Source organism: Rhea pennata, chromosome 9, assembly GCF_028389875.1.
Source record: "Rhea pennata isolate bPtePen1 chromosome 9, bPtePen1.pri, whole genome shotgun sequence".
In the NCBI taxonomy this organism is placed as follows: domain Eukaryota; kingdom Metazoa; phylum Chordata; class Aves; order Rheiformes; family Rheidae; genus Rhea; species Rhea pennata.
In genome coordinates, this window is record NC_084671.1 from 10383909 (window position 1) to 10406854 (window position 22946).

General features: G+C 42.4%; 1 protein-coding gene across 1 annotated transcript in view; it reads right to left on the reverse strand.

Annotated features, from left to right (window-relative positions):
- MCF2L2 (MCF.2 cell line derived transforming sequence-like 2) overlaps positions 1 to 22946 on the reverse strand; it is a 158752-nt gene that overhangs the window by 113739 nt on the left and 22067 nt on the right. The window contains exons 3-6 of the mRNA XM_062582661.1: positions 15695 to 15809; positions 7747 to 7837; positions 6321 to 6440; positions 1824 to 1940 (exon numbers count right to left, since the gene is read on the reverse strand). Coding sequence (XP_062438645.1) covers positions 1824 to 1940; positions 6321 to 6440; positions 7747 to 7837; positions 15695 to 15809 — 443 coding nt within the window. The remainder of the gene's footprint in view (positions 1 to 1823; positions 1941 to 6320; positions 6441 to 7746; positions 7838 to 15694; positions 15810 to 22946) is intronic.

The window sequence follows — 22946 nt, forward strand, 5'->3', positions numbered from 1 at the left end:
TAAAGCTGTTTCACAAAAAAGTCCTGGTAGGACAAGATATGAGACCACTAAGAGAAACAGCAAAGGCAACGAGGACAGTGGCTCAGCAAGTTCGAAGGTCAACCTGTTTCAAGGTGCAAAAGAGATCGACATTTCCCTGAATGACAGAGCAGAGATTTGACTGGCAGCACGAGGCATGGTGAGCCCATTAGTGCCCAGCCCAGTAGTATGCTGGCCCCAGTCCATTCCTGTGCACCAAGCAACAAATTGTTTCATATTCCTAAGCTGTGATTGCAATTTTGTTTTCAAGTCTCTGCGCTTGGTAAAAACACTCAAATAAATGTAACACAGATGTGAGAGTTACATATCCATGCTCATCTCAAATCTTAACTAACTGGCCATCTTTTACCAAGCTGTATCTTCAGGCTCACTCTACCTTCTTAGGTAATCTTCTGCTTTTGATAAACAATACAGCCTTTTCTGTATCTCCTTTTACCCACACTCCTCCCTTTTCAAGGCTTTAGCTATTTGAAAATTCACACAGATGATTTCTTCAGACTTACCTCTCCTAAAAGGACAGTTTCCTGTTTTTCATACTTTTGACATATAGGCCTGTTCACTCTCTATCTCAATCCTAACCTCCCTGCAGCCAGCAAAGCTATGAAGGTAATGAGCCAGTGTTAGAAAGGAAACTCAGATTCTGCATTTGTGCACTTGGAAGCCTGAAGCATTTGGTGGTTCTCAAGGAGAGTAAAACACATTTTTGTGAGGACAGCAAAGCACGGACGTGATACCAGCAAACTGACATGATTTTACTCTACAAGAGTATTGGTTTAGTACATAGAAAATATTAAAGCCTCATAAACAAGCAAACAGTATAAGCAGCTTGGACTTTTTGCAAGCTCTCAGAAAAGTTCTGAGTTTTAAACTTATTTTGCAGGTCAGCAACAGCTTGCTCAGAACACAGCAAAAATTGGCATTATTTAGATCTAAGCTCTGATGCTCTGATCTTGCAGGTAGACCCACACAGATGGATGCAAACGCTGCTTACAGCCTCAGGGAAATTAACTCAGTTTCCAGTATCAGGACTCAACTCTGCATCTTTTCACTCAGATAGGATGAGACAACATTTTGGCTGTTAATGCTCCAAAATCTGGTTTTTGTAAGCTGACACCTTTTCTGGGCATCATAATGAATTGTTTACACTGTTTTGAAGATCAGCCACTGAGAGGTGTTAACCAATCCAAAAAAAAGGAACTATCAAACATGTAACAAGTTTCCTAAAAACCAACAAAACCAAAAGCCTTTCTGCCTTCCTACAATTATTAATTGTTCTCAAGTTACTGAAAATGAGACCCAGCAAGAGTGTGTGTTTACACAGCACAGAGATGAAAACAAAGGACAATAAAATCCAGTACCCTGAGTATTTTTTCCTCTCAAAAACATGGATATAATTGCTCAGTAAAGTGAAAATTTTGAACTTTGATTCAGTAAAGTGCTAAAGCACATGTTCAACTTCAACCATGAGCTGAAGACCTATGAATTTTATCAAATATTCAAAAGTATTCAAAAGTTAAGAATGTGCCCACAGGACTCGCTGAGCAGGAATACTGGCATTATCAGACTCTAGTCCAGCTTCACACTGAAATACAAATTACTATTTCTAATACAAGCTTTCGCGGCATTTATTTTTCTTCCTTTGTGTCATAGCTTTCCCTTTTCATTAGTCCCTAGTAAAATATGCAAGCTGAAATGTAGTTGGAAAGTTATTCCTTGATGTTTGCTCTGTGGTCATCTGGTTACTCCTAGGTGCAGCCATGAGTAAGAACACCACCAACACTCACAGTTCGGTGATGTATCCATTGACTGTGGCCATACTCCAGGGTTCCTCCCAGCTCCCGGGTCAGCTGACTTTTGTCGATATAACCATGTAGATCGGAGACAGAATTTAACATGATGATCTGAAATGATGAACCCAAACACTACGGATTAACTGAGAGAAATATGAGCCCTTTCAATCACTCTTCCTAAGCTCCTAGGATTTGCCTTTACCATATACAATTAAAGTGCAATTCCACTATAGGCAGTAAGTTATCTTGTATTTATTCATATAATGGCCACAGTTTATTTCCAATAGATTTTGCCTTCTCAACATGCACATGGCCATTTTTGAGCTACCCATAAACCGATACCATCTTGCTCCCTGCTAGGCAGAGGATGCAGCCATTTTACACGTACAACAAGAGAAGTATGGTATTTACAATATTCACTTAAAATTTCATCTAAGCATCTCTATATTTTGTAGGTAATTGTTATTTACTGTGAAACAAAAGTATAGATCACTAGGAACAAAACTTTCCTTTCACTTACACTGTTTTATGTCTCTGTGTGCTCACTGAGTGGTGCTTTTCCTTTTTTATCATGATGTGAGGAGAAGGAGAAAACAGCCTAAATTCCCATTCTCATTTTAAACCATCTTCTTATCATGAAACCCACTTAAATGAAAGCAAAAACTGATTTGCATTAAGCGTCAGGAAAGCATTATTACTCTTTGGCTAGCTCTGTAAATGTTGTCTCTAACAACACAAGACACAAGTGGTTATGCAAAAAACATACATGAATTTAAATATACTTCGTCATTCTAATAGCTAGAAAATACTCTATGACTCCAACAACAGAAAAACAAGGTGTTGAGCACAAATGACTACAAATCTTAAACCTTAGGCTTTAAGAAATGTGTCAAATGTATTACTTGGCTCTGTGGTTTAAGGAAAAGGCAAATGGCTATACCTGTTAGCATGCATTAATTCCAACAGAAAGAGTTAAGGTCAGAGCAAACACTCTGTGGATGATGAGATGAGCACAGATGTTTAGAGGTAAGAAGATGTGTATTTTAAGCTAAACAGTGCTGTAAGAAGAGTCTTGAGAACAAGTCTGAACAAGTTTGTAAGCTGATTTTTGTTACAGAATCTTCCTGGATTAATTGAGGCTGGCAGGAGTCTCAGGTCTATAGCCCAGCTTTCTCAAAGGTGCGTCAGCTATGACATCAGACCGGGTTGTTCAGGGTTTTATTCAGCTGAATCTTAATAAGTTCCCAGAACTGGGACTGTATCGCTTCTCTGGGCAGTCTATTACACTGCTTGATCATTCTCATGATGTTTTTCCTTATATCGAGTCGCAACCACTCCTGTTTGACTTTATGTCCATTATCTCTTTTCCTCATGCAAATGTACAACCTGGCTCTACCTCCTCAGCAACCTGCTCAGATATTGGCAAGCTGTTATTAGGTTGCCCCCCTCCCAGCCTTCCCTTCTCTAGGCTGAACAAGCTACCGAGTGCCTCGGTCAAAGCTAAAGGGAAAGATATTCCCTGAACATAAAACCAAAAGCTGCTTTGTGATGATCTTAGCCAGAAACTCAAAAAGCTAGATCATCTTGGATTAACCTCAGCCTGAAGCGTGAAGTCTATGCACTACTTCTGAATTGCAGAGCACCTTTGAGAAGTCCTAAGTCTTAATTGTTTTGTAGCTCTTCCTTAACAGTGTGTTTGCTGACAAGTCAGAAATCTTTTGATGCCCCAAACTTCACTGAAATTACAGAAACACACTGTTATGCATTTTGCTTCTGTGAAGATGTTTGTTTTAACCTGATACATTCAGCACAAGAGACAAAGCAAATCTATTAATATAGCCAGATATGGTGCTACCTCCTCTCACAGGCATCTCTGCAGGAGAATCACTGAGAGCCATACAGCATCTGCCTAAGAAACAGATCTTACAAAGTACTAGCATGCCTCTCACTCCTTGCCAGAGTGAAAAACCACCATTCTACAGCAACGTAAGATGCAGAATGAGAGCTCTATCTATGAATTACCAGATTTTATAATAGGTGAACCCTTGTGTACCTCCAATATTTTTATATCTTGTTTATTTCTCAAATAACTCTCCCAATAGAAATTTCCTTCAGCAGGTTTTATCAACCAGTAAGTTATATAAATCCTGCATTTCCGTGTTGTGTCTGGTTTTATTATTTTAATCTCTCTTTCTTGCTCCTGTTTGATCTTCTGGTTTGTATTCAATCCAATGTTGATATAAGTCAGCAGATCTATTTTACTGAACATATTTGCATTCCGATAGCTCAGATAACTCCGTGTTTTCTTACCAAATGCACACCATATTCTTGTAACCTCTTCCGAATGTTCCTGGTCTAGCCCTTATTCATTTGCAGTTGTGATAGAAAATGCAACCTATCCTTGGCCCAGTTAAGACGTTAAGCTGTTTGCAGATATGTACGTACTGTGCATTTGGCACTCTGACAACACTAAAGGATGATGCCGGTATTCAAAAATGGTATTGATGTGTACAGTTCATTCAGTAAGGATATCTCCCTTAGGAACAACACTCTTTGGCCCTGCTCTTAGGCTTGCCATGCATGATGCTGTTTTGAAGGGGAACAGATGGATCTCTCTCTCAATAACTTTAGCAGCTCTAAAACTGAGCTATGTGGGTGCATATCTAGATGATCTTTTTGAGGTAAGCTGCAAACGCAGCTGAAAGAGAGCATGGCAGACCCCAGGAACCTCAGGCACCATTAGCACACAGCACCAGGCAACATAGGGTATCACCAGGCATATAAGGGCAGGCTACGTATAACTCTGACGGCCTGCCCGCAGATACATGCGCAGAAGGTAGGCAGATATAGCAGCAAGCACACTAGGTTCCTAGTTTTTTGTAAGACTGCTCTCTAAGGGCCATGTGAAAATACTCAAGGTGGCTCAAAACTTGGATGTCCAAAAGGACTAAAAAAACAAATTCACATCTTGACTTTTCTGTCTGTATTTAATACTTAATGCAGTTCTTGATCCTTGCCTGCAAGTACCCTCCCTTCCAAACTTGGAAGTTTCAAACTTGGATTTGAAAAGACACACTGTCATCAAATAAATTGCTGAAAGTACAGAAAATGCTGAACTGCTAGCAAATGCTAGTCTGGTGGTTGCTATGGTAACAAACTGTGGCTTATTAAATACAGGAGCATCCATTTTAAAAAATTCTTTTTAAAAAATTAAGTGCTATAAAATTAAAAGATTTTGCTTTGTCATTAAACATGTATTTTTATATCAATTTTGCTTTTAGTACTGAGAAGGTACCCTTGCCAACCTACAGACAATGGTACTATTTAATCCACAATATGAATTCATGTAGGAATAGATATTCACAGTTCATTTTCTGTATTCACTGTAATAAATGAGCTTCTGTCTCTTATTTCAGCAGAAGCAAGAAGTGTGTTAAACATCTGAACTTAAAACCTAGGTATTGACAGAGTCTAGTAATCACTGGAGAAGAGCCAAGGGGCTTTTGTAAAACAATTTAAAACCTGGAGCAAAATCCCAAACAATGATGTGAAATTACTCTAGTAAAGTCATTATGGAACAGTGCGAGTCTGTTCCAAGATGAAATACTATTAATAATCATCATTTAATTTTATAAAACGCCCTGAAACCACAGGCAAACATGCAGTTAGAACAGCTCCAAAAAGAGCTCTCACAGAATAATATAAAACTTAAATTGTCTCAGGTTTGATAACCTGCTTCAAATCACATTCTCATCAACCCACGGCACATGTCAAGTACATAGAAAAGGAAGTAAAAAGCAAGCTTTGAACCTTAAGTGGGTGGGGACATACAAGCTATTATAAATAGGCAATTCCCTGCAAGCACGTAACCAGGGCACCATCGGGTTGTCAACAGTCCCATGGATGACACACAAAACAGTGCAGAGTTCAGCCTTAGCCCTTCGCAGTTCGGTTGCCCAACCACCTGCATTTGTCACTGGAGGGAGAAGATCTACCTCTGCCTACAGCTGAGGAACAGCTCCACTGAGTTAAGAGCTAAAACGACAGTACTTAAACCCAGTCGCACTTTATAGCTGGACTGAGCTGTATGGGGATACACGTATCAAAATGCTGTAAAACAAAATGTGATACTTAATTCTTTGGCATTATTGCAACTAATGGGAGTAAAATCCCACAAACACAACTTAAGTAAACCACTGCTCCTTTCCAGTATGTTCCTATCACTGAAATGAAAGCAAATATATGTTCTGTGATCCAGTTAATGAAGCTAGCTGCAAACGTTCCCATGTGTATCTCAAAGCTTGTTTGATCTCTTTCAGGTTTCAGTTGAATCTCTACTGACATCGTATACACTACGCAGATCCAGATCAAAGTCCCCAGCTGCCACTTGCAATCGAATGTTGATTACTGGTTATGAGAAATCTGCTGACACCTAGAAACTGTAGACACGGAGATAAGGAGTACACATGGACAAAAAAAACGCATGCTTACCGGTACCTTCATTTTAAAGTCATCTCGATAGAGTTTAATGCCAATGTCAGCGATTGTCCTTTGGATAAAGCGAGAGGGCCGCAGGACAAACACCAGCTGCAGGTTTCCTGGAAACGCTCCCTGCAAGGAATACAAAATTATTAGAAGGCACAACTCTCCCATACAGGAGGGCCCAGGGAATCTTTACTTAAGTGTTTCTTAATAGGGCTAAAGCAGGTAGGACATACTGATCCCTTGGCCTGTTCAGCTGTTAATTGTATCAGCTGGTCCATTCAATACACGCCAAATGTCACAATTTCCTGGAGTCAGAGCAAAGACTAGCTCCTGGATTTTACTACCCAGTCATATGCTGTTTTTTGACAGAGATTAAGCACAGAGCTCTGAAGCTTCTGCATCAGCAGTCCCTTCTCCCTTCGTGCTCCCAGATGTGAAGCACTTCAGATCTCTTTTCCACCACTGCCCCATAGGTTTCCCCCTTTTTTAGACTGCAGCCACTAGAGGGCAAAAGCAGCTACCTACAAAAAACTGGTTACCTACATTTGACTGTGTGAAGGAAGCAGGTGGCACAGATGGATTCCCCAAACGGACCTATCTTCACATCCTGGAAAGGATTTTTAAAATCTACTTTTTAACCTCCTATGTTTCCCACACATAGGCACTCAGCACTTTCATCAGGCTTGGCCCAGTTCACTCACACAGTCCTTCCCTGAGCTCATAAAGCATATAAAAGAAGCTCACAAAGCATAAAAAAGAACTATTTCTAAGAAAGGGCAACTAAAAAGAACAACGAATGAAAACAGATTCTGTCCACATTCCCTGAGGTGATTTAAAGTCACCTTGGATATTCCTCTACCCTATATCTCAAAGGCAGTATACTGAGTGCTACATAAAATCCCGGGCTCCTTAAACAGCAGACATTCTAGATAATACACATGTAACAACAGCTGCTTTAGTAGCACTGAAAATCAGCTTCTTAACTCTGACTTGCCCAAATAAGATATAAGAAGCTATTAAGAGTTCTTGACAGATCACCTACTGCCACATACACATAAATCCCTTGGGATCTTTCTATTACAAGCAGGCCACGCCGTCACTCCTCACTTGGCGCAGAGAAGGGAGTCTCTGCTACACTCTTACTTACAGGAACCCACTCCAGACCATTAGAATTTATAGCACAGTCACCCTGGCAAATAACAAATCTGGCCTGGCAAGTAAGAAATCTGTCCTAATTCGTGAGTAAACAAGGTTGGCAATCTGTTACTGCAGCTTCCTCCATCTCCTAGTTAACACTCATGGTTAGAGAGAAACTGCATCAACAAAAAAAAATAAAGGAGCTAAAAGTGAGCTCACGAGACTACATCCTGTGCTGAAAATTCAGTAGATAATTTTAATTTCTAGAAGATAAAACACAAAGGTAGGCACTTACTGCTATTCGCGTCAGGGATGCCTTGACTGCACTCCATTTGTCCCGTCGTCTGTCTATGATGATGATGAATCCGATGCTGGCAGCCTCAAGACTGCAAAACATGAAATAAGTATGCTGGGTTACATGAAGATACTCCCATTCTAAGGAAGCGTATTGCAGCAAAACACAGCCTCCATCAGATCACCCTCTAAGCCCATTATGAAAATGCAACGTACAGTGGAAAGAATGAACATTTGGCAGAAATTCACATGAACAGGAAAGGCAGCAAATTTTCCTCTTTCCAGCATAAGGCTAGCAGCTTCCACAAAACATGAATATTTTATCTGCTAAATCACTCAGCTGCTATGCTATTTGCTGCCAAATCTAGGTGATATGAATAGTTCAGGATCACAAATTACACTGTGCTGTATCGAAGGGAGAAACCTCAGATCTTGCTTGCTCTGCAATGTAACTCAAGTTATTAGACACCCTGCTTCAATGTTCTGCTGACACCTGAAAGGGCACTTAGCTCCAGGGGCAGATCGGATCTCCTCACTATTGCTACCTTCCCTTTGCACACAACACCCTAGTCATTTTGGAGGACAAGGCAGGAGTTTAAGAGTTCAGAGATATATGCTGCTAAGCCACACACTAGTCCCAAGGCTGAAACCCATTCAGAAGTTCTGTCTTAACATATTGACTAGAATAATGGTTTCTGTTCCTTCCCTGTACTTTTCAAGGGTCTTTATGAGGCACTGATTTGATGCTCCATCCTGTCTACATAGACCTCACAGATATCTCCTCCCCTTCCTCTCCCAAAAATCCCACTGCTGCGCAGGGCTCCAGGGGGACTGCTCTTCTCCCAGCCCTCTATGAGGGCTCAGAGCTGGAGAGTAGTCTTCAAAGCTAAGCAAACTTAGAGGAAAAACTCCCAAAACTTCTTTATAGCAAGATAGCTCCATCAGCTTTGGACAAATCTGAGCCAGGCAGAAAAAGTATACATGTTATGATCAAACAAAAAACTGCAATCGAACACCTAGTTACCTCTTGGTCTTTGCACAGATGAAGAGCAAGAGAAGCTGTATAAAACATTGATCCCTTTCCCATTGTCCATACAAGCAGCAGGCAGAATTGCTGTTTTCATCACTGGAGAGCATAAGATAACATTTTGCCCTCCTCTGTAAAACCATACTGTGCCCAAAGGGGGTCATGAAGCAGCCCAGGCAAATCCTATTTTAAGGGTCATTTCTGTGAGGGTCTGGATTTGAACTTCAAACTTTTGTCAATAACCCACCAGCCATACCAGCTCTGAGCATCTGCCGAAGTTCGGCAGGATCACGATCAACAACCTGGAACTGAAAGCCTCCGACGGAAACAGCAAAGGCTGGTGTAAGCTTACTGAGAATTTAGGGAATCAAAACAAATCTAGGCCTTGCATGTTTAAGGGAAAGTTGCAAGAAAAGATCCCACACTACACAGAGAAGCAGAGACAGCTGGCACTATCAACCTACACATAACTCCCTGCTTGACCTAGGGGAAAACGATGTGCCATTTTCCTCTTTTGCGTGTGTGATTTGAACGTTTTTCTCCTTTGTTTAGTAATCTGCAGAGAAACATTCAGGTCACTGTGGAAAGGAAACAACTGCAAGAAATTTTAGAGAACAAATGTGTTTTAGAAATCAGGGCAGAAAGGAAAGGTTCCCTTCTCCCTTCCCATTCAATACCCCCCAGCACAGCATCCCACTCCACCCCAAGCACAAGCTTGGTGTGCTGTGAACCCCAGTTCTCAGCACCAGGGTTGCATCAGCCCACGCAAAGTGCACTGCCAGTCCCTGTACCCACAACAGCAGCTCCAGTTACTCCATTTACCTCTGACCTTGGGAACTGCAGCCCCCAGCTCTCCAGCTAATACAACCACCACCCCAAAAGGCAAAAAATCCAAACCACCACAGGCTCTACAAGGTGAGGTGGGGAGAAATCCTCTAACTTGCTGTAGCACTAAGACCACATTGCTCCTGACATCAGGAAGCACTGCTGAGACTCGCTCGTCGACACAAGCAAATACGCCAGAGCCACAAACTGAACAGCACTTTGAATTCTCTCACTCACATTACCAAAAGCCCTTGAGAACTTGTGAGATGGAAACACACTTCAGAAAACAGGCTGATGTGGGCTGCACACAGACCCTGGGCCTAGGGAATAGGAGACCATACAGTAAACACTCACTGCTGACCAAACATGTTGCCCATAGAAACTTGGTTTGCTAAAGACAGGATTGTACTCACGAATACTTGAAAACTCTCCTACAAACTACCCACCGCTCAAGACCAATCCAGAATAATTTTTCAAATATCTGATATTCATAGCACTAACAGTTGTCACAAACCTGTGCTCCCCAAATCACTCCCCGCACCCTGGCTGGCCTCGTGCTTAAGCACAGGCTCAAGCACCTCCATCTCCATGGAGCAGGCTCAGTGGAGGTTAGCTCTGCCTCCAGCAGTTCCTCAAATGACCAGAGAAGCAGGTAGCTACAAGATGTATGTCTCACTTAGGAATATATTACTGTAGTCAGCATCTAATCCTGTTTTCACAGCTTAGATTCACCCAAAAACTCCCAGACATTAATTGCACACACAGAATCAGGTTCAAATCCAGTGCAACTCCATCGAAACCGGTGATTTATAACAAAATGACTGACAAAGTAAGCATGTTAGCTGAAGTTACCAAAACGCTGGTGTTGGTCTAAAGAAAAACATTACTCAACCAATATCAGATTAATAAAATAGAGAAAAATGTGTTCTTAGTAAAAATTTATGGTGCATAAAAACCACAAATAACTCTATCCACAAGTCCCATATTCACACAAGCTGCCTGCAAACAGAAATTGCCTTGTTTTGCACATCTTCCTGGTTTGAGACTGACTGAAGGCTTTGTAAAAGGAGTTCACATGGAAATTCAGAGGCCAAAAAGAATTCAGATTCTTACATTTACACTTTCACGAGTAAACTGCAAAGCAAGTAACTGCCATCACAGCATCCGAAAAGCAACATGCACCACCACGATTCAAACAAACACAAAAGTACTTGTGCCAATTAAAACTTGCCTATGTGCCTCAGAACTAACTCTAAGCCCCATTTCTAAAAGATCCTAAAATATAGAGGGCAGAAGTCACTTAAAAGGTGGACCTTGGATGTTTTTACAAGTACGTGCCCACAATCTAGCAGTTTGTTTTCTCCTGTGTTCTTCTGCCATGCGGATTTATAAGAGCACAATAGCATCAGATGCAACAACAAAAATTAAATTCATAGATAACGGGAACAAGAGCTTGAGAAAGACAGATATAGAAAGAAAATGCAGGAGGAACAAAGCAAAGGAATTTTCTCATGAAATTAAGCTTGGCAAGAACAGTCATGGGGGCAGGGAGAGCTGGGAAGAAGGAACATATGGAAATAGCAACACTGCTCTTCAGTAGCCACTGTGGTTTACACAGTGCTGCAGGCCAGTTAAAGAGACAGAGGAAGCAAAATATGAAGACCCATATAATGCAGGTACAATCCCAGATGTGGAAGAGAATGAAGAAGGAGACAAGGTCTGAGATTTGAGAAAGATTTGTCAGGGTAAAATTAGAACTGGGCCATTAAGCAAACAATTTAGCTAGTTATTGCAGCATATACAACTTAAAATATTGGACTTATTACATTGGATGAAATGAAGTGAGTGGAAAAAGGAGAATACAGTTAAAGGTCTGCATGATCTGAAGGAGGAAAAGAGGGGGAAGGGAAGACAATAAAACCACATGCTGCTGAAAAGTAGAGCAACAGAGTAGAGCACAGAAAAAGAAACGTGAGGGAATATCTACATCGCTCAAAATCACTCTGGCAGACTGTGCAAAGTCAAGGAGCAAAGAAATTACTCAAAGATACAGTTCAGTATATCTTGGCCGCCCCAGGTTAGGTTGATGGATTCAACACAAGGAGTGGTTTGACAATGGAAGTATCTTTGGACAACATAAAGATGGAAATGGAGTTATAACCTTGATACAAAGTTATATCTCAGCCTTCTGCAATGCTATTCCCCGTGTTTCATCTTGACGCTCAGCACAGTATCACCTGTCTTCACTGAGATGGGCCAACAGTGTTTGTATGCTTTTTTCTTTTTAATTAGACAGGGCTGATTTAAGGCCTAAATTTAGCCAGGAAAACAGAGAGAGCATCAGCAAGTGATCCTGTTTCAGCCCACATGCCGAAAGGAAAGGCCACGCCAAGGTCTGAGTGTCACTTGGCACTGAGGGATGAGTGCAGGCAATCAGCTGTGGGAAGCAGAAGCTTAGCCAAAACGGCAGCATTGGTGCAGGCAGAGGAACAGCTGAGAAACCCCACTTGCGTGTGTGCGTGCGCAGGTTTGTTTAAAAACAAACATGCTCTATCAGTGTTTTCTCAGAGTCAGCACTATAATATCCCTACCTGCATTAGGATCCAGTTCTTTAAAAAGAGAGATTTGAAGAAAATTCTGTATAGCAGGTAAACATCAAGCTTGCCTCCAAATCAAATTCAGACATGTTTGGCTATGTCTACATAGGCTAGCAGAGAGATTCCCTTTCCCTGAATGAAGGGTGCACAATCACCCAAGCTGATCCATCCTCAGGTCTGAATGCAGGTTAGCTCTTGAGTACTGATTTGAGGTCAGTGAGTGCCAGATTTCCTGACCTCTTCAGGAAGGAAGGAAAGACAGCTGCTTATCCAAGCAGTTGACCCTTTTCAGCTGGAAGAGAAGACAATTGTAGTTGTGGAATAAAGCAAATAAACAGAGCTTTCTACAGCTATCTAGTGCAGGTGCTATGCACAGGTGTATGTGTTTGCATAGGTGTATGCATTCGCATACACCCACACTACCTAGTGCTTGTGAGCATGTGTGTATGTAGGTCCACTTGGTGCAGCACTCATGAGCAGGGCCTGGAACAGACAGAAAACTAATCTGATTGCAAAAGTCTCATTAGACTGATCTTCCATCTTAGAAAGCAGTTTATATTTTAAAGGCCAGAAGTCCAAGACTTGCTTACAGCCCACCAAAAAACATTGTGTTATGTGAGTCGATAAAGTAAATGTACTGAGTAGCTTCAAAGATGAAGTGCCATGCCTGTACATCTAAATAACAACAACTGATATCTACCTTTATCTTTCCAATATTTTATCGTATGGGCTTATGCACAGAAGACCAGTCACTCCAGAGGGATGTAGCAAGTTACTAACTCACTGAAAAAAGTTATCTGTGTTCACAGACCTTATCTACGCAACTAATATGAATTTTATTTTACAGGATACAAAGAAACAAGACACTAGAAAAGACAGATGGTTCTCTCTACATCTACCTGAAAAATGTTACTGATTTCTCCAGTTCATTGAGTTATAAACAAGGAAATATTTTCCATGATAAGCAGGATGAACTGCTTTTCAAACTATACTTCATCTTACCTGATTCATGGCAATACCCTGTATAACTCCACAATCTAAAAGACTATTCTCTCTTAGTCACTTTGATACTTGCACAGACTCCCTAAGAATAAAATAACAGGTGAACTACTAGCAGTGAATTATGTGTGTACAGGAAAGCTGTTATAGTAAACTCCTAAGCAGTACTCTACAATGTAAGCAACAAATATAGCCCCATTACTGCTTGTTAAGATGTAGGAAAGACACTCTCTGCGCACAGATCAGCTAATTGCAGATTAACAAGGCTTGAGTGTATCAAAACAGTGTCAATACTTATGCCACTGGGAGTTTTTACTTCATACGATTATGTCATAAATCACACAACCAAGGCTTGCTGCTCAGGTTCTTCCTCTTCTAAATGAATGTCTTTAACACTTGTCTTCTGCATGAAGGCTGGCAAGCTCCAAATAGCAACTCAGATGCAGAGTCAATCTCTCCAAAAGCACTGCAACAGGACTAGCAAACTACCTGGACAACTCTCATCCCTGTGGTGTGATCTATGATTGAATCTAAGAATCAAACCAATGTGCTAGGGAGCAGAAAATGCAGGTTCAAATCCCAACCTGTTCTTGAACAGGTCATTTAAATCAAGTTGAGTAGCCACTTGTTCAACACAGGTTTTGGTCATCGTGTCTTTAGTGTAAAATATTACATAAATACATCTCAATCTATAAAATAGGCATACTATAGCTTTCTTGACCTACAAATAAAGTTCTGAGATTTATTTCACCATTCCTTGAACACTGCTCTGGGATTCCTCAGGGGAAGAGGAAACAGAACTGACATACTGAATCAAAGCAAAGGTCCATCTAGCTCAATACCCTCTCTCTACTAGCAGTAGGCAGTGGATGCTGAGGCAAGAGCAGAAGGAAAGTGAGAAGGGCAATCTTGCTCTTAGTTCGTTCTCCCAAGTCCTAAAATTAAACTAGACATGGACTTCTTCAACCAGAGCTTGCATCTCAGCCATTGTATTCAGCTGCCCTTGATGAATCCATTTTCTGTTAATTTATCTAATTTCTTTTGAATCCATTTATAACACTTCTATTTATCATGCTAAGAATGTAACATGCTAGTTCTCCAATACCTGTTAACATTACCAGAGATCACCCACCAAGACAGCAAGTATAAAGAACTGAAAAACTAGTTTTGCGTTTTTCTCAGCTACAATTGCTGTTTTATTAACCCTGAAGCTAGTTATTCTCCTAGTCCAGAAGTTAATGAAGAAATACAGAAGGAGTATCGCCTTGCAGAACAACGGTCCTACAGAGCAGAGTGAAACAATGAAGCTGTTAAGCTCAGTGTGTGGTTCCTCTCAGCTTATTTTGGCAGCTCCTGATGGGGAATACATGTAGGTGGAGTTGGAAAACTTCTTACTTAAACTTGGAGGAGGCACGTTTTCCCCTCATCACCCTCTAAGCACCTTTATACACAAGACCACAGGAAATAATAAATCCCTGCTGTGCTTCTAGCTAGCACAAATAGCCATGGTTCAGAGACAAGACCAGGAGGCTGAAAAAATATTAAGCTCTCTCTCTGGATAAACAGAAAGTAATTCAGCAGCTATGCCTCAGTGCATTTCCTCAGAGCAGTGGAAGTGAGTGTTTCACTCCTGTAGCAGAGCTGCAGGCAAACAGCAAGGAAAACATCCTAGCTGTGCAGCAATCTCCCAGTAAACAAAGCACCACCCCACTTCACTGACTCACTGGTAGTTGTTCCATGAGAGCAACAGCTCTGTGATTTTTCTTTCATCCAGTGTGATGAGACAGATTTAACTGACTACAAGAATATGACAATATTAATGAAAACTCACAGCCAACATTCTACCACTGATAATGACCAACATCTCCTGTCAGGTGGGCAACCATCCATCCTCATGCCAGCAAGGCCAACATTTTGTCTTTGCTCCTCCACTGAGGTGCTACTCACTACCATTAGGGTATTTAATAAAACAGATACATCCAAAAGCAACATTAGTCTGTCTGCTCAGAGCTTTGCACATTCCTTAGGAAGTATGAGCAATTTCCCCTTCTTCAGAAGGGCAAAGACATGAGATCAATTTACACTATATTACTTTGCCTTTTTACAGTGCCCTTTTGTTCAAATGTAGGGTCTTCCTTCTCCTTACACAGAAAGATACACTCAGACCATTAAAACCATTAGAAGTGTGGTTCTTTCCAGCTGCAGCCCTTCATTTCTTACAGGCAACGCCCCACAAGATTTTGTTACAAACGACCCTCTTATTTACTATGTTACCTGTTGCTCTTCAAATCTACACTTTTCTTCCACTCAGTCCAAGTGCTGAACAGAAAGCCTGCCCTGTTTGAGGTATTCTGTTCCTTACAGAAGATGTAAGTGGTTCCTAGAGTGTCCTGCACATGGGGAAGTTTCCTAGCACTGCTAGAAGTAGGAAGGAAAGCTCTCTAGGAGAGAATATTAAAAAAAAAAAAAAAAAAAAAAAAGGCTTTTGTAATTAATCTCACCTGGGAATGCTGGTTAGATATGTGACCACGTTCAGAAAATCCTCGTCAGGTATGTCACTGAATCCTGCATATTCTGGGAAGGTTATAATAGGTGCCCCATCCTTCCCTCTTCCTCCTGCAAAAGAAAGACGTGTCAAGAGATTAGAGGGTGATTTTATGCCTTGGGTCAGATTGGCCAGTACCCAGTGCAATGTGAAACACTGGTACATCCATTATTGAGAAGCACCTAGATCTACTATATATGGATTAAAGGAGCTCTGCAATTAACTTCCCAGTTGATATTACAACTTACTCTACCTTCATCACATCAGTTCATTCCAGGTGAGAATCTAGCCTCTCTTACCTATTCTCAGCTTTTTCAAGAACTATCTGCATAATTTTAATTAAACGTTTTGTTAGAGCCTTCATTTCCCATTCCCAGGTAGTTGCTTGTGATAAGATTACAGCGTTTTCCCATATACTTGTACAGCACCTGACACAACGAGGCCTTGATTCCTTGAGTTTCTAGACACTGAAGGAAATGCAGTGACAGAGTATACAAGTTTTGAATATACAGATATAACACAGGCTTAGGACCAATCCAGCCTTGGGCCTTTCCCTAACAAAACTGTAGCCAAAACACAGGGAGCATTTAACCAATGAGTTTCACTATCTTCTTATTTTTTTGCATCAAACCTCCATTTAAAAGGGCAGGAAGATCATAAGCAACAAAGTCAAGAAGAGATTTGTGCTTGCCTGAGGGACTCCCTGATACAAACAGCAGTATTCAAACTCCAGCAGACATAGAAGCATGGAGCCAAGTCCTTTGTAACCCAGCAGCCTTTACAGTTCTCCTGACACAATACTTGACTCTAGGCGATGTTGTAATACAAAGCACAAATCCTGTTTGCTTGCAGGATCAATCCTACATTGGTTCTGGACATCACCCAACCACACTTAAGTTATTAGGAGTTTTCTCACCAACTCAGCCTCAGAGCAGACTAATGACACAGCAGTATATAAAGACATAAGACAAAAAAAATCTGCTTATTGCAGATCAGACAGAGCATTAAAGGCATATTATTGTTTTTCACTGAGTCTTTCTCCTCCCCCTGCAATGTCTGTGTAAACCTGCTTTTTACAATTGTTTTCACAAGGCTGATGATTTCCAGGGCAAATCCAACACTGGGTCCAGCCCTGCAGCACACACAGTTTTACTTAGCCCTTTCTCCTCCCGTGGAGAGTTTTATCCAAAGAAGGGCAATGCTCCGTTTCCCCTTTCTGAAGGGGAAGCAGTGAGAAAGACAAAGAAAATGACTTTCCTCAAGGGAAACATCCAATAAATTATCCCTTCAGGGAAATAAGGAGAAAGCAGAGCCTCAGAAAAAAAATATGAGCCCTGATTCCTTGGAAGTACCCTTTAAATCCCCATAAATAAACCAAACCTGTTTTCAGGCTGCTCCCATAAACCTCTGCATTTCCCCACTAGTAAACATAGCTGATGCCACAGAGCAGCTCCACCTGTTCCTGGTTTGGTGGCAATTGCAAAAAGGTGCTGCAGTATTCCTAGTCTTTCTATGTAGAGTGGACAGTCCCTTGCTAGTCCTGGTCCAGCCTCTGTCCAACCCCTCCCAGAGTCAGCTAGATTATTTAAAGCCACTTCTGTGTTGTTCAGCCATAGAGAGGTTGGATGCTGACAATGTTTGGCGAGTGCTCTAGAAAATAGCCAGCGTGAGTATCCTCCCTCCTTCCCCACTACACTGCTTGCCTCCGCTCTCAACTCACCAACCCTTACTTTATCCCCACAACCCCTTACAAAAAAGAGACCATCGGTTTCCACAGCACTATAAGGCTTGACAGCAGTTATGAACCCCATTCCTAATTCTTTGGGAGAACTAGCCAGTGATTCAATTTTGCTGTCACTGTCCAGCCAAAACAGCTTCTTGCTTTACTATTAAAACAACTTTCTTTATTCAGTCCAAGGAAACCTCCCTGAAAATTCTGCATAAAAACAACTTCTCCTTCTTGACATCTGGCAATATGGTACCTTTTCTGGACACCAGCTTTTTGACCCCTTTTCTCCTTTCTGGAGCTGTAAGATTGCTTTAATTACATCTGGAAATGACCCATTGTGTTAGATCATCCAATATACTCATCCTCCTGGGCAGAAAACAGGCCTGCAGAGACGCAAGAGGCTCTCTTCCAAAGTGCAAGGAAGAAATATCACCATTTATACTGCACTGAATTAGATTTCAAGTAGTGAGTAGGGACCACAGTCTCCACACTGACCTGGAATGAAGGCAAATGCTGCTGCCCAGCAGCCTGCTCTCAGGACACTGCAGCTGCACTGCACTCAGCAGTGACCTAGAACATGCTGTCACACAAACCTGGTCAGACTTTCCCCTGGCCCAGGCTCTTTGCGGCAATCTGGAGACCAGGAGCACCCGCCAGCAGGTACCCAGTTAGGATGGTTTGTTGTAGATGCTTAGTGACATCTTCTGGGCATGAACAGTAACAGCCCAGAAAACTAAATAGCTTCTCTGCTTGGTCTTTATTTTTTGCTGAAAGCAATATGCATCAAGGTATCTCATACATGTTATCTTGCATACACTTACATAGTTTGTGGGTGCCACTCATTCTCATATTTCAGGTACACCCATTATAAAAGTAATCAACTCTTTAAGAGACAGAAATGTAGTAGCATAGAATATTCTTGTTTAAAGCAGTAATAGTTGCGCTTGAATGATTAGATAAAGATCTGCAAGATTCCCCTGCTTCAAGCACCCCATAGTTCATCTGTGGTTACCCTTTTTTTAAAGCCTGCATTTGTATGTGTACCTCCTCTTCCTCTGGCCTCTTCTCCTCAAGTCTGATGAAGTAGGCTGAGGAGGCACTGCAGGTATCTACGGGGTTACTTTTATCGTGGAATCATCTCCTCTACTAAGCCATCTGAGGAACGTATGCAAGCACATTGAACGTTGCCTTCTTCCCTTCACCACTGGCAACAAATCTAACAGGACCAGACAGGAGCAGCTGCAGTCTGAGCATTTAGCTAAGATCCACGAGCTCCTCGCCTCTGACTAAGGGCCATGCAGCCTTAACCTCTCTTGGGGTCTATCTCATTCTCCAAGGTGGAGGCAACATTTACCTTCTACAGAAGAGAGCTCAGAAAATTCCTGAAGACAGTTGTATTTCAAATAAAGATAGGAAATCCTCAGTTCCTGACATACTTTCAAGTTAGGGTGAAGTTTCGTAAATCAGAAATTGTTAAGTATTATGGCAGGGAGAAAGCTGGTATCTCCAAAATGATGGGTGGCAAGTAACAACACAGATGTTAGCAGGAACACGCTGTTCTCACCTATGCCTGAACTTGAAGCAGTAGTAGGATTACAAGGAAAAACAATATTATATCCATTTATTTAGCAAACTAACAACAGTAGATGGAAACTCCTTATACACTAAAGGAGTGTGGAAAGCTCACTTTTTCTGACAAAGCAGTCCTGCATATCTCTAAACATTAATGCTATTTTTTTGGTGACACTAAAACAAGATTCATTGCAGCATTTGCTGTGTTCAAGTCTCTATGCAAATTTCTGCAGAACCTGAACTGACAAGCTGGAGCCCCCCCCACACCTTTCCCCCCTTTTTTTTCTCTGGGCCACCACCCTCACCTCCCTAGTTTGTGACTAGGGAGTCACAAACAATTTTTCTTCCTACTCCACAAAATGCTTTAACTGGCTCCTGAATGCCTTGGCAGAGGAGTGGGTAGGGATTAAAAACCAGCACGAACAGTCTTCAGTCAGTTCCACAGTCATAAGGACTCAGTGCATTGAATTTGCCCCAGAAGGTTCTCTACGGTCTTTGTTTTTGCTGAGACTGTGCTTAACCCCTGTACTCCTGGGCATCACCAGTGAAAAGAGCCTAAACGTTGATCAGAAAATTTTACAATCTCTCATAAGCAAGCCAGAGGGGCACAGAAGGCCCAGCACCTCTGCTGAGGGGCAGAAGAAAGAATATTCCTTGGGAGGGGGAAAAAAAGAGACATTTCAAGTAGAAAGCGAGGGCAGCAGGAGGGAAAGAGAGAGAGGGAAAAAAAAAAAGCACTGAGCTGAGCAAAGCAAGTGGCGTGAACACAGCCCAAAGCTAAGAAGAGGGTTATGTGACGGCCAGTTGGGGCACGTCTGTTCTATTCAGCAGCCTCTGTGCAGTAAGATAAGGGGGCCAAGGGCTGCCTGGAGCAGTGGAGCTTGACAAGAAGCCAGGGCAATGTGAGGCATGAGCTGAGCTCGAGGGCCCCACCGGAGGAGCGAGAAATAACTCCAGTTCAGCGCAGTCAGAGGCAGGAACAAAGACACAGTGAAAAACAGGTACCAGGAACATGGCCAGGCCCAGCAACTGTCTTCATGCAACACACAGGCATCTGTCTTGCTGACTCGCAGCTCCTCCAGGCTCCCATTAGATGCCACCCTACAGCACTCTTCAAACAACCCAGCCACTTCCAATACCTTCTGGCAGCTCCAAATACTGGAGCCAGGCCAAGGAAAGAGCAGCTGGTGGCAGTGGCCCTTGCAAGCAGCAGCAGCAAGATCTGGAAGTTCAGCTGGCAGAAGCAGAGGCCTCTGACTCATAGCAGGCTCCTGGCCCCTGCCCTCAAGGGAGCTTCCAACAGCCTCCCATGGATCTTCTTGGGGATCACTGCTCTTCACATGATCAGACACTAGGCCATGCTGTCACAGCCAGCCCCAGAGTTTTGCCGGTAGAGAAAACCCTGCTGGATTTTGCATACCATCTCCTGACACGGACCTGAGCTTCCCCGAGACAGCGCCCACAAATACAACACATGATATTACCAATCAGCTCCACAGGTTTCCCTCAAGGGCTCCTTTCTGCTCTCCACCTCTGCAAATTCACAGTGTCAAAGGCCCATGCTGCACCCTATTCCCAACCCACTGTGGTATACGTGCATGCAGAGGGGCATACTGACTGCTGATTTTGATGTATGGTTGCAGGAAGTTATCAATAAGCTACTAAATCTTTTCTGTTGACACAGATATATGCAAAACAGTAACTAAGGGAATAAAAGGCGGAAACAATTAGCAGGAGCATTTGGTTTGGCTGTCTGGGGAAAGGCAAGACTTAAGTGGAAGACCTGCTTGACCTCCTAACTGGTTTCCCAATGGAATCACAGCACCACTTTCCTTCTTATCCTGGACACTTTCCTTATTTTCCACTCCAGCTTCTTGCTCAACTTTTCCTCTTCTCTTATGGGCCAGGGACACAGGAACAGGAAGACCCTGGGTGATAGGAGAGAAGTATATGGAGAATATGGAAAGGAAAGAAAAGCAGGAGATGGCATGCAATTTGTATCAGGGGAGTGCAAGGCACAGCAATGGGACCATTGCTCACATTTGTGTGTGCTGATTCCCTAGTGTCCCAGGATATGAAGTATTTGTAGTTGCTCCTATTACATATTTCCCAAGCCCTTAAAACAAACTCACGTATCACTGGATACAGTGATGGACTCTTTCGCTGCCAGTGCAGCCTGGCTCCTTGTTTTAAACAGTGAAAATAGGGCTGTGGCAACAAAGCAGCTGAAGCACTGCAGGAGGAATATGTGTAGGGAACAACAGGGCTTAAAGACTTAAAGATAGAGAAAGTTTAATTTTGCTTGGCAGTGTTAAAGGTGTGAGCCAAAAAAAAAAAAAAAAAGATGATGGTCAATTCCAATAACTCACACAGCTGAAGTCACAGGTTGGTATGACTGATGTCAAAGCAGCAAGAGATCACAAGTGCAAGCCAAATACCTGGACACAACCTGGATCCTAGGTACTCTCCCACTTCCCAGGCTCTAGACCACCTACTCCTTGTGTCTAGGGACCAAATATATCCAGGGTTTAGGTACTTGGGGGCTACGTTTAAGTCTTATTCAACAGCCAGCAGCTCTTCCAGTAACACTAATAGCTAGATTTCTAAAGTAGCAGCTCACTAGATCTTATGCAATATACTGATCCCTTGGAAAGCAGCCCATCTGGGAGGAGCAGTTGCAAAAGTTTGGCTAAGCCTCCAACAGGCACTAACTCGTCCGTCAGCACTGGAAAGTTTTCTTTCAAGTTTTGCTGTCAGGCAAAATTGCTCAGGACTGCCCAAATGCAGAGAGCTGCCCGAGTCACAGCAGAGCTCAGCATAGTTGATCCACTGGGTCAGACAGCCAGAGGGTTCAGTCACATCTTGGCTGAAGTTTCCCTGCCTCAGTCAGGTTTTGCATGTGTCATGCTCAGGAATAGCTTTGGTTTTAAGGGTTCTTCTCCTCCCCTCCCCTCCCCTCCACGTTGATTAAGGGTTGCAAATGCAAATCTCCTGCGATTTAAATCAGGCTTCCCGGGTATAGATTTTTACACAAGCTCCAAACTGCCTTTTCGGTAGGGTCAGGCCAGGATTTCCAAAATGCTCAGTTGAACTGGAAGCCTGGAGGGTATTTAAGCCATCTGCTTTGAAAATTAAACTGGCTTGGGAATCAGCTACCATTTTAAGATACAGTCTGCCATCCACTGAAGTCCATTTACCTAACAGGAGCATAAAGAAAATGAATCTCTGCTACTACACTTTGTGGCAGTTTATCTAATAAATTCATGATTTAGTAACAGGATCTATTATTGCTGCAACTGGCTAATTGGGCTCTTTGACGAAGTAATTACAAATGAGAACACAGCGTGAAACTGCAGATGAAGAAGAGGAGGGGGCAGTGTACTCCTAACCACAGACTGCTACAGCAGGTTTAGTCTGTCAGCAGGTATTTCACTTGTGGTTCTCCATTATTTGGCAAAAGCTGGTATGTATATTAGAATAGCCAGCACTTCAGTATTACCAAGTTAAAACCTTAACAACTACACTTAACAACTGCAGGAAACACGGGGTCAAACATAGGAGTGCTTTGTGCATATACCCAGCTATGTTGTCACAGCTGTAAAACCATAACTGGAAGTGTCGTTTCCATAGAAAGCAAAGAGGCAATAGCGGTTTCAGGACCAGAACTTAACCATGTGAACCAATGCTCCCAGCAGATCTCACAAGCAAAGCAAGGTTGGGTCAGCTCATGGAAAAGAGGACCGAAGTAGGACTGTGTGCACTCCAGGACACACCACCATATTGCACGCAGCCTTTCCCACAACCAAAGCACTCCAGTGAAGGCTTTGGAGAGTCTCCCTGTTCTCAGCATAGGTACAATCTTATTTTGGTAACTAGAGGGCCAAGACAAACAGACAGTATCTAATGC